Source organism: Struthio camelus, chromosome 29 (assembly GCF_040807025.1).
Source record: "Struthio camelus isolate bStrCam1 chromosome 29, bStrCam1.hap1, whole genome shotgun sequence".
In the NCBI taxonomy this organism is placed as follows: Eukaryota; Metazoa; Chordata; class Aves; order Struthioniformes; family Struthionidae; genus Struthio; species Struthio camelus.
This window is the reverse complement of record NC_090970.1, coordinates 1,961,747-1,978,383: the sequence shown is the minus strand read 5'-3', so window position 1 is coordinate 1,978,383 and position 16,637 is coordinate 1,961,747. Positions and strand designations below refer to the sequence as shown.

Sequence of the window (16,637 nt, the reverse complement as noted above, 5' to 3'; positions counted from 1 at the left end):
AAGCAGGCTGTTTGTTTTGAAAAGGCCTCAGCAAGGTTTCTCAGTCTGCGGTGCTTAGGAGAGAGATGAGATGCCAGAAAAGAGCAACTAGGCCCTTAACACGCATCATCCAGAGGGCTTTACGTGGGACCCTGGTGCTTCCAGTGCTCCATAACAATTGGCAAGGCTGGGGAGCAAATCTGGGGAAGTGTTCTGATTTCCCATGAATGTTGCCCAGGCTGAGCCTGGGGAAAGCCATTTCCCATCTCTGGAGCTCAGCTGGTCCTTGGGCTTTTCAGCGTCACCTCAGGGCAGTGCTTCTCCCCTGGCTACAGTCCCTGGAAGACTGGATCCGCCCCCCCCCCCCCCCCAGCACCCAGGGTTTCCCGGGGGGCTGTACAGCACCTAGTGCCCTGGATCTCCCACAGTTTTCCTCCTGGGCTTCTCAGCACGTGCCCACACACTGCAGGGCTGCTGTCCATGCTCCGGTGGTGCAGAGCCTGGAAGGCAGTGCAATGCCTCAGGACCTGCACCTTGGCTCATTCAGAAGTGTGTGAGGTGACCAGCTCCCAGCTGTGCAGCTGCTGGAGTTTGAGAACGTCCCTACAACCAGCCTTCCTTGTCTCGGAATAGTCTCAGGGTGACTCTTGCAGAAGGGAGGCTCCATCCCCCTTGAAGAGAGGGCTTTCCAAGTCCCTGCCAAAAGGAAGCCAGATCGCAGAGAACAGAGGCAGCGCAGAGGCAGCAGTTTGTGCAGCAGTGTGTGGGCTCTGCTTAGATCTTCTGAGGACCTTGTTGGAAGATGTGGGGGGGGGGGCGCTTTCTGGGGACCCCGATGAACTCGAGGGTGATTGCTGCTAAACAGGCAAGGAGAGCTAGGCAAGGACAACTACAGGAGGCCTTAACTTCTCCTGGGAGCAGCTCTAGCTAGGTGGAGCTGCCGCTAAGGAGCTCTGTTGGTTGCCCTTGAGGAGAGGGAGTTGGGGCCTTTGCTCCTTGATTCAGGTGGGTCAAGCACCCTGTGAGTCAGTGCTAGGCAGAGGCCTGTAGAAGAGCCAGGCCTAGAGCGCAGCTCCTGGAGTGCAGTGAAGAGAGGCAGCAGTCTGCACAGCAGGGGGCAAGAAGGCACCTTTGTTTCCAATCCTAGTAGTGTATGCTTGCTCAGATATGGTCATGTCATAGTGGAGAGGACATTCCCCAGTAGCTGTTGGAGTCACTGCCTCAGCTGTGTCAGAAGCTTGGACGCAGAGAGACCCTCTGCCAGCAGATGCAGCTCTACAGGGGTGAGGGTGCAGGGGGTGCTTGGGGCCTCTTGGTGAGGCCTGGGCTGGCAGTCAGCTCTCCTGCAGCAGGTGAGCTGTTGTGGACGAGTTGTGTCATCAGGGGAAGTTCCACCTGAATCTGAGGGAAACCTTCTTGCCTGTGAGAGTGACAGAGCCCTGGAAGAGGTTGCCCAGAGAGGTTGTGGAGTCTCCTTGCCTGGAGAGATTCAAAACCCACCTGGACATGATGCTGTGCAATGTGCCCTTCCCACACAGGGCCTCCTCCTGTTCCTCATCTTCCCTGGTGGTGTTTCCTGAAGACCTTGTACTCTGCCATTGAAGGACTGCAGTCATGCGAGTGACCCCACCCCATCTCAGTTATTCCAAGCATGTGGCAGTGCTGTGACAGCTTGGGCATCTCCGTTTGCTCCTGGCTGTGCCCCAGGCTGCATATGTCTGCGTATATTTGGAGTTCAGCACCTCAGCTGTGGCATGGACAGAAGATTTGTCACAGGGAAACATGTTCCCAAGGAGCTTCTGTAGGCAAAGGCTTTGACTGCAAGGGGTGACATGCTGGCATGGATAGGAGGTGGTCAATGTGATGGTGGAAGGAGGTTCCCACAGACAGAGCAAACCCTGCAGTGTCCAAGGCCAGGGAGAAACAGAGCTGAGCAGTACAGGAATGGCAGGAGAGGGGTTTGCTTCCTGAGCTGATTCTGCAGCACCTTGGGGCCTGTGACAGAGGTGAAGTGATCTCCAGGAAGGACAAGAAGCTACTGTAGAAGTCCCAGGCCCTGGGCAGCCTGCGATGCAGCCACCCGGAGGCCTTCATTAGCCCAGTGGCTGTTCATATCATGTGGAAGGGTGAGAAGAGGTTCAGGGACAGGAGAGCTAGAAGGGTTGGAGAGTGCAGTCACTAGAGTGGAGACCTCAATGTGATGTGCCTCCCATTTATGGAGCACGCTTGAATGCAGACAGGATGGATTTGGCCTAAGGGCCATGGTGGGATTCAGTTGTGTGGACACAAGTAGGAAACGTGAGATGCCCTGGAGCATCTTGTCCAGCAAGCACTGAAAAGGGGCCATGGTTTCCCTGTAGGTGCCATGGTGTATGTGCTGGAAGCATGCAGTTGTGCTGCACACCCGAGGCATCTGACATGGCCCTGTGAGGCTATTTCTAGGTCATGAAATCAAGTGTCTGCACTGAATGACATGAGCTGTTGGTAACACTGGGATCTGGATATGTCTCATCTTCCTCGTGAGTGGGTGCCTAGCAGTATTGGGCATCTGGGGTCATTTCACATGGCCAAGGAAATTCTGCAGCTGGCCCCCACCTGATGCTCCAGAAGGATGGGGGTCTCAGAGTGGCTCCATCAGAGCAAGCAGACACTGGCACATTTTTGGACCACCTCTGTCTCTTCCAATGTCCCCAGGTGTTTGTGTGTGAGCAACTGACTCCCACTCTCCATCTCCAGGGACTACAACGGGAGCTTAGAAAAGGAGCTCCCATGCAGACATCTCTGCTGGGCACGTTTCTGCTTGGGCAAAGAGAATCCCACCTCCTGTCTGTTTGTGGAGTTTACAGGAGGGATCTGAATCCCACTCCAGCCCCAGGGCTTCTAAACTGGCTTCAGATGCCCAGATGGACTCATCTGAATGAAATCCTGAATCATGGGGAAATGAACTTCCTTCTTGCCCCTCTCTAGGAGTCCTGCCTAGCTAAGAGGAATAGAGAGGGGCTTCCAGAGTATGATGTTTCCACCTCTAGCAGGTGACCTTCCTCTGATGAGCTATATTGTAATGCTGGAATCAGTCTTCCTTCAGTGTTCAGAGAGGGACCATTGGTGACTATTTTGGTTTTTTACAGTGAACTTTTCCCAGGAGGAGGGAGCCCAAGGGACAGAGAACTTCTGCCTTTAATTGGGCCACTGTTGCTGAAGGGGTCCAGGCTCCTGAGACAGAAGGAGGTCCTGGCAACGTGGCAGCCGTGCCCATGTGTCCAGCTGTGTGCAGGAGCAGCTCCTCTGCCAAGAGCAGCAGGGCTGTGGGCACTGCCTGCTGCTGCTGAGAGGAGCTGAAAGAAGGCAGAGAGAAGTGGAAGGCAGTGTGGAGTGGGAGGAGAGAGGAGAGCTCCTTGTGGGAGACATCTTCCCAGCCCTTGACACGGTAAGTCCCTGGCTATAGGACAACACTACTGAGGTTCCTGGAGGGGGTCTTGTGAACCCAGCTCAACCCATGACAAGTTTTTTAAAGATCTTTCTCCCAGCTTCTCCAGTGTACAGGGGGAGGAGGAGATGCTTTAGAGCAGAGATTCCCTGGCACACCGTCACAGGGACCCAGGATCCTGCTACCTTCTCCCAGGGATGGCTGCAGGGCTGTAAGGGTGGGACATGCACACAAGTCTGCCCAGGGCTGTGATTCAGAGCAGTGTCCCTGCCCTGCAGAGGAAGGTGAAAAACCAGGCTGCTTGAAATGGAAGGAGCTTTCCTTCCAGGACTTTCTGTTTCCTAATTTGTGCAGGGAGAAAAAAGGAAAGAGTTTTGTGGTTTAGAAGGACCTGGGACTCACAGATGTTCGCCCTCCGAGATCAGGAGGTCTGTGAGAAAGCTCAGCAAACCCCTTCAACCGCATCTCTACCTACAGCAGCACCAGCATCACCTTTATGGGCTTCCTCAGGGTTTATGTGACCTGCTCCTGAGGACCTGCAAGCAGAGATGCCCCTGCCCAGGTCCCAGACCTGGAGGATTTCTGTAGGGCAGAACTGAGCCCACAGAGGGAGGGATGGGGACTATGAGCACTGAGAGGGAAAAGATGTTGGGACAGAGAAAGCTCCCAGCAGAGGCAACTTCAGGTAGCAGAGATGGGCAGGGACTGAGGAGGAACATCTAGCAGAATCATCATGGGAGGATGGATTTTTGCAAGTCATGGTCAGGCCCTCCAATACAAACACCTTCCTCTGAGCAAGCCAGCTCAGAGTCTGCCACCCAGCAGAGCCTCAGCCCTGACAGCCATGGAGTCCAGGGCATGAGCTGCCTCTTCTGCAGCCAGACCTCCAGCAGAGGAGAGGGACATCTCTCCTGCCACGGGTTCATTTCGTGCTCCCCAGCAAAGGGGCTGGGAGTGACTGCTCCGCAATGTCGCTGTCTGTGAGGCAGCATGGCCAGGTGGGCAAGGTGAAGGCTTTTGTGAGTGCCCGTCCGTCTCTCTCCTTGCCTCCCTGGGCAGCAGGATCATGGTGCTGCCCCTTGTTTCCCCTCCTGCCCATGCTGCTCCTGTTCCTCTCTCAGGCTCCCTGGGGTTGGGGGGAGTTTCAGCTGCAGTTCAGACACTGACACTGCAAGTTGTGCAACAGAGGGGTGTTAAAGGGAGTGAGTTTTTCCCCAGCTCCCTTCGGAGCTGTGAGGCTACAGAAAATGCACCCTGTGGGGCTGGGAAATGAGCTGCCCTTGTCCCGCTCTTCATCACCATCTCCATACCTGGGCTTTCCAAAGAAGACTTTGGAAATCTTCCCTTACCGCCTGAAGTCCTCCACTCTCCGCTCCGTCCAGTTTCTCTCTGAGAGGCACTTGTGAGGGTGAGTGTCCTTCAGCGGAGAGAGGTGCAAGTGCAGGGCAGTGAGGGGCAGGACTCCTTGGCAGACCAGATCCTGTGACTCTGTACAAAGTCACAGCGAGCCCTTTTTTCCCCTCGGGATGCCCAAGTGCTCATGCTGAGAGCAACTGAAACGCCAAAGGTTTCTGCTCTGTCAAAGAATGCCGCCACGGTGAGAGGGAGGCACCTAAAAGCTAAATAAATAATCGGACTCCTCTGCTGAAGGTTATTTTCCAGAGAAAACAGGTGTCTAAACGTTGACCTGCCCTTCCACATAAGGGGTGGACGTAACCTGCTGCAGCATGTGCACCTCAGAGCTAGTGACCTCCCCCTCCCACCACAGTGCCTGGAGAGAGAGCACACACGGTAAATGGGCGTGAGGACAGGGTCTCGTTGGTCTCAGGATCTCTGTGTCCAGTAGGAGAGCTCAGCTCCGCTGGCCACAGTCAGGCTGTGATCTCACACCCCTCTCCTGCAAGAGTGGCAGCTGGTTGTCACCGTGAGCTGGTCCCTTCCCTCTACAGAGCTCAGCACCCCCCATCCTCAGGACATCCAGCTGCTTCCCTGGGGTGTGTGGCTGGGCTGCAAGCTGCCCTCCAGAAGGGCACAGCTCTCCCATTACAGCCAGGTGCCCCATGGAGAAGCTGCCTAGATACTGGGGCCATGGAGGTGCTGCTGGGCATCTGGATGTGGGCAGCAGGAAGGAGCCCGATGTGTTCCTGGCTGGAAGGGCAGGGCAGAGACCTGCCTCGCTTACCCTCAGAAAGAGCGCTGGTGTGCACTTTGGGAGGGGATTCCTCTGCTCTCTGCGCTGTCATTTCTTTTTAGGATAACACGAGTGCAACTGTCCTCCACCTCCGAGGGGTGAGCCCAGGGCAGCTGGGAACAAGGCAGAGGGCCAGGCCAGCTCTCCTCTCCCTGCACTAAAGCCCGAGTGAATCCTTTGGCCTCTCAGATATCACAGCTGGTCACTCTGCAGCAAGAATGTGGAGGAAAACCTTAAAACTCTTAATGAATCCTTTTTTTTTTCCATACTAGCCATGAAGATGTTGAGAATCCCTTCAACACTATGACTGGATTATACCTGACAAGAAGTGGGAATATAAAAGTTTAGTCCCCATGTCTCCCATCTACGCAGTACTGTAGGTCAGGGCTGGCTGCTCTGGAGCCCTCGGGCAGAGGCCCCTGCTCCTCGTGGCACACTCAGCCATCACAAAGCAGAGCTCAGGCCACGGAGCTCAGTGACGGTGCTGCTGGGATGGGAGGAGGCAATGTGTGTGTGTTTGGGGGAGGTTATGGGAAAGCTTTGCTCAGAGAAGTGTGTCCTAAGTTATCACTGTCTTTTTCCTAGGACAGTCCCCCATGTCCAGAGAGAGCAAAGTGTCCAACGACAGCTCCTTCAATGAGTTCCTCCTCCTGGCCTTTGCAGACACATGGGAGCTGCAGCTCTTGGACTTCTCGCTCTTCCTGGGCACCTACCTGGCTGCCCTCCTGGCCAACGGACTCATCATCACCGCCGTAGCCTGCCACCACCGCCTCCACACCCCCATGTACTTCTTCCTCCTCCACCTCGCCCTCCTCGACCTGGCCTCCATCTCCACCACTGTCCCCAAATCCATGGCCAACTCCCTGAGGGACACCAGGACCATTTCCTACTCAGCATGTGCTGCCCAGATATTTTTGTTTGCCTTATTCATGTCAGCTGAGTATTCTCTCCTCACTGTCATGGCCTATGACCGCTACGTTGCCATCTGCAGACCCCTGCACTACGGGACCCTCCTGGGCACCAGAGCTTGTGTCAGAATGGCAGTAGCTGCCTGGGTCAGTGGTTTTCTCCATGCTCTCCTACACACTGCCAACACATTTTCCATTCCTCTCTGCCAAGGCAATGTCCTGGACCAGTTCTTCTGTGAGATTCCCCAACTCCTCCAGCTCTCCTGCTCACACTCCTACCTCAGGGAAGTGGGGCTTCTTGCGTTTAATGCCTGTTTAATATTTGGGTGTTTCATTTTCATTGTGCTGTCCTATGTGCAGATCTTCAGAGCTGTGCTGAGGATGCCCTCTGAGCAGGGAAGGCACAAAGCCTTCTCCATGTGCCTCCCGCACCTGGCTGTGGTCTCCCTCTTTGTTAGCACCTCATTTTTTGCCTACCTGAAGCCCCTCTCCATCTCCTCCCCAGCTCTGGATGTGGTGGTGGCTGTTCTGTACTCGGTGGTGCCTCCAGCAGTGAACCCCCTCCCCTACAGCATGAGGAACAAGGAGCTCAAAGATGCACTAAACAAATTGATTCAGCTGCTTCCAGTTCAGCCGCACTAAGCTGCCCATTTCTCCTCACAAGCAGTTTTCGATTCATCTCACAAAACTCTTATGCTTTGCACATTCTCTCTGTGATCATCATGTTTGTACACAAGGGTTTGAATTCATTGCACTTCTCCAGCAGCATGAACCCTGTCTTTTTGACTGAGACGCCTGCTGTGAACATCTTTCACTGTATCAGAGCTGGCTTAGGTCTAATAAAAGAGGATTTCCTGTGTGCAATGCTTGAAAGTTGGGCTGATCTTCCAAAACTGGAGTCAAAAATGTGCTTGAGGACTTCCACCCTGAAAGACCCTGTTGCTTTTCCAAGGGCTTTCTATGGGCTCAAGGCAATGAGCTCAGAGGTGATGTGTTAGGGAAAGAGGGTGGGATTCAGCTGTCATTTGTGGGTGTCCAGGGCTCCTGGAGGTGGTCAAGTGGTATCTCCCATCCGACAGGGCTGGAGACGGATGCCTGACCTTCTCAAAGGCAGCATGGAGCCTCCAGGAGAGCACAGGGCATCTCCAAGGGCACTCTGTGCCTTGAGGTGGGCAGTGAATGGAGTTTCACAAAGTCAGCTGGAGTCATCCACACTTAAAGGGCAAACCCAATGAATATATAGGGGAGTTAGAGCTCTACTATCTCACAAGAGGCAGTGGGGACCCAGCAGGCACAGGAAGGGTGGTCCTGGAGAGTCCTTCATGTCACCTTCAATGAAAAAGCATGGGCTGGATCTTGGAACGCAGCTGAACACAGCCTGAGCCATTGGAAATGCCCTGTGATTGCTCAGAGTGTTGTCCATGGCCACAGACCCCTCAGTGTTGGCGGGGGGAGGGGGGGGTTGTCAGGTGCAATGATGGCCGTCCGTCTGGGTCTGCTTCCCACCGTGACCACCCCAGCCAGTGTGGAGTCATCCCATGGCTCCGTGGCCCCACAGCCCACTTGTTCTGCCAAATAGCACCACCAGCCCGAGGCCCTGCGGGGAACACAGGGAAGAGTCCAGGAAGGGCCGGGCAGGCCAGCCTGGACACACGGACGTGGGGAAAGGCTCTGCGGGGAGCAGGGAGGTCCCTGGAGAAGAGGAAAGGAGCAATTGTGCACTGGCAAGGAGGCATACAGGAGGAAGAGCAACGTGTTTCTCTGTGTGTCCAGGAAGGGCAGGGTGCTGTGCCCCTGGGGCAGCAGGAGCGGCCGGAGGAGCCCCAGGGCAGGGGGTCTTGGTGTGTCGTGGAGAGAGGGGCTGGCCCGGGGGGCTGCAGGCAGGCTGGGGGTAGGGGATGTCCTGGACACCAGAAGGAGGGACCCAGAGTGTCCCTGTGGCCTGCCTCCTGGTGCCACTGGGGCCAGTTCCAGCTGGGAGGCTGGTGGGACGGAAGACACACATCCCCCCTACCCTGGCTGCTCACCCCAGGTTTTGGGGTGCGTTTTGCTGCTCTGTCCTGCTGGGTTCAGTGCCTGTATGGAGGGGAACGGCCGGCCCTGCCCGGCCTCTCTCCCAGCCCCGACCCCGGCAGACCCTGGGCCATGGCTGTGCGCTGACCTCCGGGTGGGACACGGCCGGGGCTGGGCAGGGTCTGGGTGCTGGGGGAGGGTGCCAGAGCAGGATGGCTGTGGGGGGACGGGGCACCGAGGGCTGTGGTGGGGACTGTGCTGGGGGGACGTGTCCCCAGCCCTGAACACACCCTGCCCTGGCCGGTGCCTGCACAGCGGGGCCATGGGGCTGCTCTCCAGTCCCAGCCCTCCCCACCTTCCCCCCAAACATGACATCCACCTTCCAGAAGGACAAGAAAGAGCCTCTGGGAAAAGATGGACTGCTCCTTGTCACCTCCGCCCCTGGGAAGCAAATCTTCCTGGGAGTGATTTCCAGCCCCAGGAAGGGATTGGGATCAGCCAGCATAAAGTCACTGAGGGCAACTTGTGCCTGACCCCCCAAGATTGCCGCCTGTGATGGGATGACTGGCTGTGTGGACAAGGGGAGTGCTGTGCATAGCTTGTGTATAGCTTGAATGGAGGAAGGCCTTTGACATGATCTTCCCTAGCACCTTTGTCGCCAAAGTGGGCAGATGTGCAATGCAGCAGTAAGCACTGGAGTATACAGGAGATTAGCTGGAGGCTGCCTGGCTCAAAAGATGGAGAACAGTGGTGCAAAGTCCAACGGACTAATGGCTACCAGTGATGTTCTTCAGAGGTCACTACTGGAGCCAATGCTGTTTGCCTTTGTGAGTGATGCAGAGGATGGGATGGAGGGATGGGATGCTGTGGTGAATTAACTCCCCTCCACACCATAGGAACATACTAGAAGACAAACTACCAATCAACCTGCCCTATCTATAACCTGGAGCAGGACCGATACTGTGCCAAAAGGTTCCCGCAACTTTCCTTTTAAGTTGATTGGGCATCCCAGATCAGGTGGTCTGGGCTGTCGACCAAAGGAACCTTCTGGGAGGCTGGCAAGGCAGTGGGTATGCAAATGGCTGGATTGAAAGTGCATGTTTTGTCTGGTCAGGTTAGTTCTCCTGGGTGACTACATACTGGATTAGTCTAGTTATAAGAACCCCCGGATAAAAGCTCACAAAGGCAGGTGGACACTCGCCGAAGATCGATGTGGCCAGGGAAGAAGAGGCTGCGGCAGCTCTTGTCAGAGCTCTCGAGTCGCCCAGCCGCCTCCTACAGGCACATTTCCCCGGCTGAAGACGCCAAGCAGCTGCAGTGGCTGGCCACTGTTGGAGCGGCGGAAGCGATGCTCCATGGGACTTCGTCACCAACACCCCCTCGACCGGGGCACCGTGCGAGGGCACCGCACTAGGTGGAGCGGAAGCCTGACCTTTCCCACTCCGACTCCTACGATTACGTGTCACCCCGTCCGGAGGGTCTTGCGGGAGGTCTCTAACTGAGTGCCACTTCTTCCGGCAAGAGCCGTGTGTCCCAGTCCCGCTAGGGAGCTGCTGCTCCGTCCCCGGGAACGGAGAATACCCCGTCCAGAGGGATAATTGCGGGAGACCCTGCACACAGGTGCCGCTTCTTCCCTCTGGGGCTATTGCCCCCCAGCCGTGTTCATTGCCGGTTCGGCTCTAGCCGCAGCCATCTAGTAGCTTGGGCATCAATCCCCTTCCACGACCTTGTTCTCCTTTCTAAAGGTTTTATGTCTTTCTTGCTGCTGTACACTTTGATTTGAAATAATGTTATTACTGCCAATTTTCATTTCACTACTGGTATATAAATATTGTGTGTGTGTATATATAGACATATAAATATATATAGTTACTGTTATGAGAGGAGGAATAAAGTTTGTTTACTGTTAAGTGTTGTGTGCTCTGGCTCTTGTAAACCCCCTCACACCTCAAGAAGGCAACCCCCAGGTCAGCTAAAGAATCTCTAAGTGGCACATACGGCTATCTAACATGCCCTTTTCGTGGTGCACGTGCACTACTGGCATGGGCCGCCACAACAGCATAACTCCGACACGGCCCAAGGACAAGGGGAGCAGCTCCCTGGCAAGGAGGACAAGGCCCCACAGTGAGGCTGGTCACTCTGTCTCCCCTGATCTTGTGCCCACGAGATCCCCCTCCCTGGCTGCCTCCAGACCCTCCATGCCCACACCACTGCCCAGCACACCACGACAGCCCTGGCCCTGCAGCCCCTCCAGCACCTCCTGTTGCCCCGGGGACAGAGCCACCTGCCCCGAGCTGGTGCCCAGAGAAGCCTGTTTCTCGTTCTCATTTTCTCTCTCTGCCTGCTGCCCTGCTTTTCTCCTGGGACATCTCTGCTCCCCAGAGAGCCTTTCCCCAGGCCAGTGTGTCCATGCTGGCCTGGCTGTTCTTGCATCCTCTCCCCTGTGCACCACCAGGCTGTCGGTGCTGCTCTGCAGGGTGAGCAGACTGTGGGGCCACAGGGCCATCAGGTGACTCCTGACTTGGCCCTGGCAGAGCAGGTCATGGTGGGAAGCAGACCCCATTGGACAGGGATCACCACCACTGACACTGCTGCCCTGTGTCTGTGCTCATCGATGGTGCTCAGAGTGATACCCAGGGTGTTGGCCAAGGCAGCAGATGTGTTTGGGTGTGCACTGTGGTGTCCAGCCTGTGGTGTTTCACTGAGGGTGCAGGAATCACTCTCTCGTCCCCCTTCCCTGCTCCTCCTGGGTCCCCTCTGCCTCTCTGGGGACTGCAGAGCCCTCGTTTCCCCAAGCATACCCGGATCTAGTGCTTTGCCTTCTGGTTACTCCACCATGGTCCCTCCCTCACTTTGTGAGGCTCCACTCACTGCCCACCCCATGGAAACACCATGTTACAAGAGCACTGAGGCCATCTACGCACATGAGAGCAGAGCAGGAGAGAGTGGAAATGAGGGGAGCAACCCTGACAAGAGCAATTCCTGCTGCTGTTGGTGGACATGTCGGCAGGAAGTCTGCAGCCTCCACTCAAAGGCAGCAGTGAGGAAATGTGTGCTGTGGTAGTGGGGAGATGATCCTGCGGAGCAGAGGGTCTGTTGCCACAGCCTTTGTCCAGACCCTCCTCCCTTCCATTCCTGCTCCACTGTGAGTGTTGGAGCTCTGTAGAGGGAAGGGACCAGCCCACAGTGACACCCAGCTGCCACCCTTGCAGGGGAGAGGTGTAGAAGATCACACCTGGAAGAAGAGCGCAGCTGGGGAGCTGAGCTCTCCTAATGCACATGGGACCCAAGGTCTCACCCTGCCTGTACTCGTCTGAGCCTGACTGTGCCCCTGAGCTCCCTTGGCATCACAAAAGAGACCTCACAAAGGGAAACTCCCCTCATTGCCCTGGGGGCATCCGAGGGAGCTGAGACTAGTGGGCTCTGAGGTTCCCCCATCTCTGCTGAGGAAGGGGGAAGCCTGGCTTCCTGCTTCATCATGGCCTCTGGGTTATATTCACATGAGAGACTTCTGAGGAGAAGTGGCATGAACCAAAACTCTTCATTCTTTTTCCAAGAAAGGATCAGGAAAAAAAAAAAAAAAGAATGACATGTAGCCTTGATGCCAGATGCCCTGGGAATGAGGAGGAGATGCACATGGGACAGTTACTGGTGCTGACACTGTACCCATTGAAAGAGTTTCCTCAGTGCATCCCTGAGCTCCTTGTTCCTCATGCTGTAGAGGAGGGGGTTCACTGCTGGAGGCACCACCGAGTACACAACAGCCAGCACCAGATCCAGAGCTGGGGAGGAGATGGAGGGGGGTTTCAGGTAGGCAAAAAATGAAGTGCTGACAAAGAGGGAGACCACGGCCAGGTGTGGGAGGCACATGGAGAAGGCTTTGTGCCTTCCCTGCTCAGAGGGCATCCTCAGCACAGCTCTGAAGATCTGCACGTAGGACAGCACAATGAAAATAAAACACCCAAAGAATAAACAGGCACTAACCACATTAAGCCCCACTTCCCGGAGGTAGGAGTGTGAGCAGGAGAGCTTGAGGATCTGGGGAATCTCACAGAAGAACTGGTCCATGACATTGCCTTGGCAGAGAGGGATGGAAAATGTGTTGGCAGTGTGCAGGAGAGCATTGAGAAAACCACTGGCCCAGGCAGCTGCTGCCATCCTAACACAAGCTCTGCTGTCCATGAGGGTCTCATAGTGCAGGTGTCTGCAGATGGCAACGTAGTGGTCGTAGGCCATGACAGTGAGGAGAAAATACTCAGCTGAAATTAAGAAGAAGAAGAAAAAGACCTGGGCAGCACATCCTGAGTAGGAAATGGCCCTGGTGTCCCTCAGGGAACTGGCCATGGATTTGGGGACAGTGGTGGAGATGGAGGCCAGGTCGAGGAGGGTGAGGTGGAGGAGGAAGAAGTACATGGGGGTGTGGAGGCGGTGGTTGCAGGCTACGGCGGTGATGATGAGGCCGTTGGCCAGGAGGGCAGCCAGGTAGATGCCCAGGAAGAGCGAGAAGTGCAAGAGTTGCAGCTCCCGTGTGTCTGCAAAGGCCAGGAGGAGGAACTCATTGAAGGAGCTGCTGTTGGACACTTTGCTCTCTCCGGACATGGAGGACTGTCCTAGGAAAAAGACAGTGATAACTTAGGACACACTTCTCTGAGCAAAACTTTCCCATAACCTCCCCCAAACACACACACATTGCCTCCTCCCATCCCAGCAGCACCATCACTGAGCTCCGTGGCCTGAGCTCTGGTTTGTGCTGGCTGTGTTTGCCCTGAGGAGCAGGGGCCTCTGCCTGAGGGCTCCAGAGCAGCCAGCCCTGACCTACAGCACTACGTAGATGGGAGACACGGGGACTAAACTTTTATATTCCCACTTCTAGTCATGTATAATCCAGTCATAGTGTTGAAGGGATTTTCAGCATCTTCACGGCTAGTTCTAAAAAAAAAAAGGTTCATTAATAGTGTTAAGGTTTTCCTAGGCAATCTTGCTGCAGAGTGACCAGCTGTGATATCTGAGAGGCCAAAGGATTCACTCGGGCTTTAGTGCAGGGAGAGGAGAGCTGGCCTGGCCCTCTGCCTTGTTCCCAGCTGCCCTGGGCTCGCCCCTCGGAGGTGGAGGACAGTTGCACTCATGTTACCCTAAAAAGAAATGACACCGCGGAGAGCAGAGGAATCCCCTCCCAAAGTGCACACCAGCGCTCTTTCTGAGGGTAAGCGAGGCAGGTCTCTGCCCTGCCCTTCCAGCCAGGAACACATCAGGCTCCTTCCCACTGCCCACGTCCAGACGCCCAGCAGCACCTCCGTGGCCCCAGTATCTAGGTAGCTTCTCCATGGGGCACCTGGCTGTAATGGGAGAGCTGTGCCCTTCTGGAGGGCAGCTTGCAGCCCAGCCACACACCCCAGGGAAGCAGCTGGATGTCCTGAGGATGGGGGGTGCTGAAGAGAGAGTTGGCTCATTCCCAGCCCTCTGCATTGCCCACAGCCCCACAGGTTAGAGGGGCACTTGGGCACCCTGGTGTCAAGGACACGTCTGCATGGTAGGACTTGCAGGGTCAGTGTCTGAAGTGCATCAGAAACCCCCCTGCCCAGAGAGTCCAAGGGGAAGGACAAGGGCAGCAGGGACATGTGGGAAACACAGAGCAGTATCAGGATATTTGTGCTGAGGGAGGCAGGGGCAGGGAGGGACAGAGGGGCACTCAGGAGTGTCGTCTCTCCTGGATGTCTGGCTGATGAGGAAAATGCTCCTGCCCTGGACCTCAGAGCCTTGAGAGCAGAGGGCTGTGCTGGGTGGGGGAGGAGAGGAGGCTTTGGAGCTGTTTCCTCTCACACCTTGCCCATGACTGCTGCCTGGAGCCGTCCCTGCAGGGAGCTCTTTCTCTGGCCCCACGTCTCTCCCTCGACAGCACAAGACTCATTGGAAGCTCCTTCCCTTTCATGCATGCCCTGCTTTGACCTTCCTTTTGGAAAGTCCCCTCCAAAAAAGTCCTGTGAATGAGCTGGAGCTGGGAGCAGCCCTGACCCACGCAGCACCCTCTCAGCGGGACAATGAACCTGCCCTGCTGGGGGGTCGCTCCTCCCACCCAGACCTTCTCCCTGCAGCACCGCAGGCTGCTGCCCAGGCAGGCTGAGTGCTGACCCACGCAGGCAGCAGAGTCACTGCCCCGGGCACACAACACCCCGCGGTGGCAGGGACACTGCACCTGGGACTATACCCCAGCTTCACACCCCTGCACCAGCCCCGGCACAAGGAAGCAGCACGCCCTGTCCCGGGGACAGTGGGGCAGGACATCCCTGCTCTGAAGCCTCTCTCCCTCTTCTGCCCTGCAGGAGCTGGGAGAGCGATCCTCACAACCCTATTGCCCTGCAGCTAGACACTTACCGTGCAAAAGGCTGGGAAGATGTCTCCCACAAGGAGCTCTCCTCTCTCCTCCCACTCCACATTGCCTTCCACTTCTCTCTGCCTTCTCGCAGCTCCTCTCAGCAGCAGCAGGCAGTGCCCACAGCCCTGCTGCTCTTGGCAGAGGAGCTGCTGCTGCACACAGCTGGGCACATGGGCACTGCTGCCACGGTGCCACCAGCTCCCTCTCTCCCAGGAGCCTGGCCCCACTCAGGAGCAGAGACACAGCTGCAGGCATGAATTTCTCTGTCCCTCGGGCTCCCTCCTCCTGGGAAATATCCACTGAGGTAAACTAAAATAATCACCTAGCGTCCTCTGCTAAGGAGTGGACAGAGACCGATTCCAACATTGCAGTTTATTTCATCACAGGATAACTCTCTATGGTGGAAATGTCCCAACCTTGGAGGTCCCCATTGCCTTCTCTTACCTAGGCAGGACACCTAGAAGGGGACCGGAGGGGAGTTCATTTACTCATGATTCAGGTTTTCATTCAGAGGATGTGGGCATCACATGCTGGTTTGGAAGCCCCTGAGCGGGAGTGGGATTCAGATCCCTCCTATAAACTCCACAAACACACAGAAGGTGGGATTCCCCTTGCCCAACCTGAAGTGTGTCCAACAGATATGTCTGCATGGGACCTCCTTGTCCAAGCTCCCGTTGTAATCCCTGGAGATGGAGAGTGGAAGTCAGTTGCCCACACACAAACACCTGGTGACATTGGAAGAGACAGAGGTGGTCCAAGGCATGTGCCAGTGTCTGCTTGCTCTGATGGAGCAGGTGGGAGATTGCATACCACTAGAGCATCAGGTGGGGGCCACCTGGGGAATGTCCTTGGCCATCTGAAATGACCCCTAGGTGCCTACTACAACAATAGCTCCACTCACAAGGAAGTTGAGATATATGAAGTTCCCAATGTTACCAACAGCTCATGTCATTCAGTGCAGACACTTGATTTCATGACCTAGAAATAGCCTCACAGGGCCATATTAGATGCCTGGGGTGTGCAGCACAACTGCATGCTTCTAGCAGATACACCATGGCACCTACAGGGAAACCATGGCCCCTTTTTTCAGTGCTTGCTGGACAAGGGCCCCAGGGCATCTCACGTTTCCTACCTGTGCCCAGACAACTGAATCCCACCACAACACTTAGGCCACATCCATCCTGTCTACATCCACGAGCTGCATAAATGGGAGGCACATCACACTGAGGTCTCCACTCATGTCTCTGCACCCTCCAACCCTTCTGGCTCTCCTGAACCTGAACCTCTTCTCACCCTTCCACATGATATGAACAGCCACGGGGCTAGTGATGTCCTCAGGGTGGCTGCATCGCAGGCTGCCCAGGCCCAGGGACTTCTTTAGTGGCACCTTCTCCTTCCTGGAGATCGCTTCACCTCTGTCACAGGCCCCCAAGGTGCTGCAGAATCAGCTCAGGAAACAAACCCCTCTCCTGCCATTCCTGCACAGCCTAGCTCTGTTTCTCCCTGGCCTTGGACACTGCAGGGTTTGCTCTGTCTGTGGGAACCTCCTTCCACCATCACATTGCCACCTGCTATCCATGCCAGCATGTCACCCCTTGCAGTCAAAGCCTTGGCATATATAAGCTGCTTGGGAACATGTTTCCCTGTGACAAATCTTCTGTCCATGCCACAGCTGAGGTGCTGAACTCCACATATATGCAGACATATGCAGCCTGGGGCACAGCCAGGAGCAAACAGAGATGCCCA

General features: G+C 55.8%; 2 protein-coding genes across 2 annotated transcripts; one reads left to right on the top strand and one right to left on the bottom strand.

Annotated features, from left to right (window-relative positions):
* Positions 1 to 4,992: 4,992 nt before the first annotated feature.
* LOC138062731 (olfactory receptor 14A16-like) lies at positions 4,993 to 7,147 on the top strand. The gene is made up of 4 exons (XM_068921736.1): positions 4,993 to 5,003; positions 5,870 to 5,925; positions 6,183 to 6,302; positions 6,534 to 7,147. Exons 1-4 carry the CDS (start codon positions 4,993 to 4,995, stop codon positions 7,145 to 7,147), a joined length of 801 nt encoding a protein of 266 aa, XP_068777837.1.
* Positions 7,148 to 12,187: 5,040 nt separating this feature from the next.
* LOC138062796 (olfactory receptor 14J1-like) lies at positions 12,188 to 16,396 on the bottom strand (the record flags this gene model as incomplete). The annotated part of the gene is made up of 2 exons (XM_068921805.1): positions 16,384 to 16,396; positions 12,188 to 13,098 (listed from the first exon to the last, which is right to left on the bottom strand). Coding segments are annotated over exons 1-2 (912 nt in total), but the record flags the coding sequence as incomplete, so codon positions are not given.
* Positions 16,397 to 16,637: the final 241 nt, after the last annotated feature.

What these genes read in the sequence shown, in the direction of transcription:
- LOC138062731 (XM_068921736.1), top strand. An exon ending in TGGATTATACCTGACAAGAA is followed by an intron (nt 5,926 to 6,182) that starts GTGGGAATATAA and finishes TCTTTTTCCTAG; the next exon opens with GACAGTCCCCCATGTCCAGA. An exon ending in GGACTTCTCGCTCTTCCTGG is followed by an intron (nt 6,303 to 6,533) that starts GCACCTACCTGG and finishes TATTCATGTCAG; the next exon opens with CTGAGTATTCTCTCCTCACT.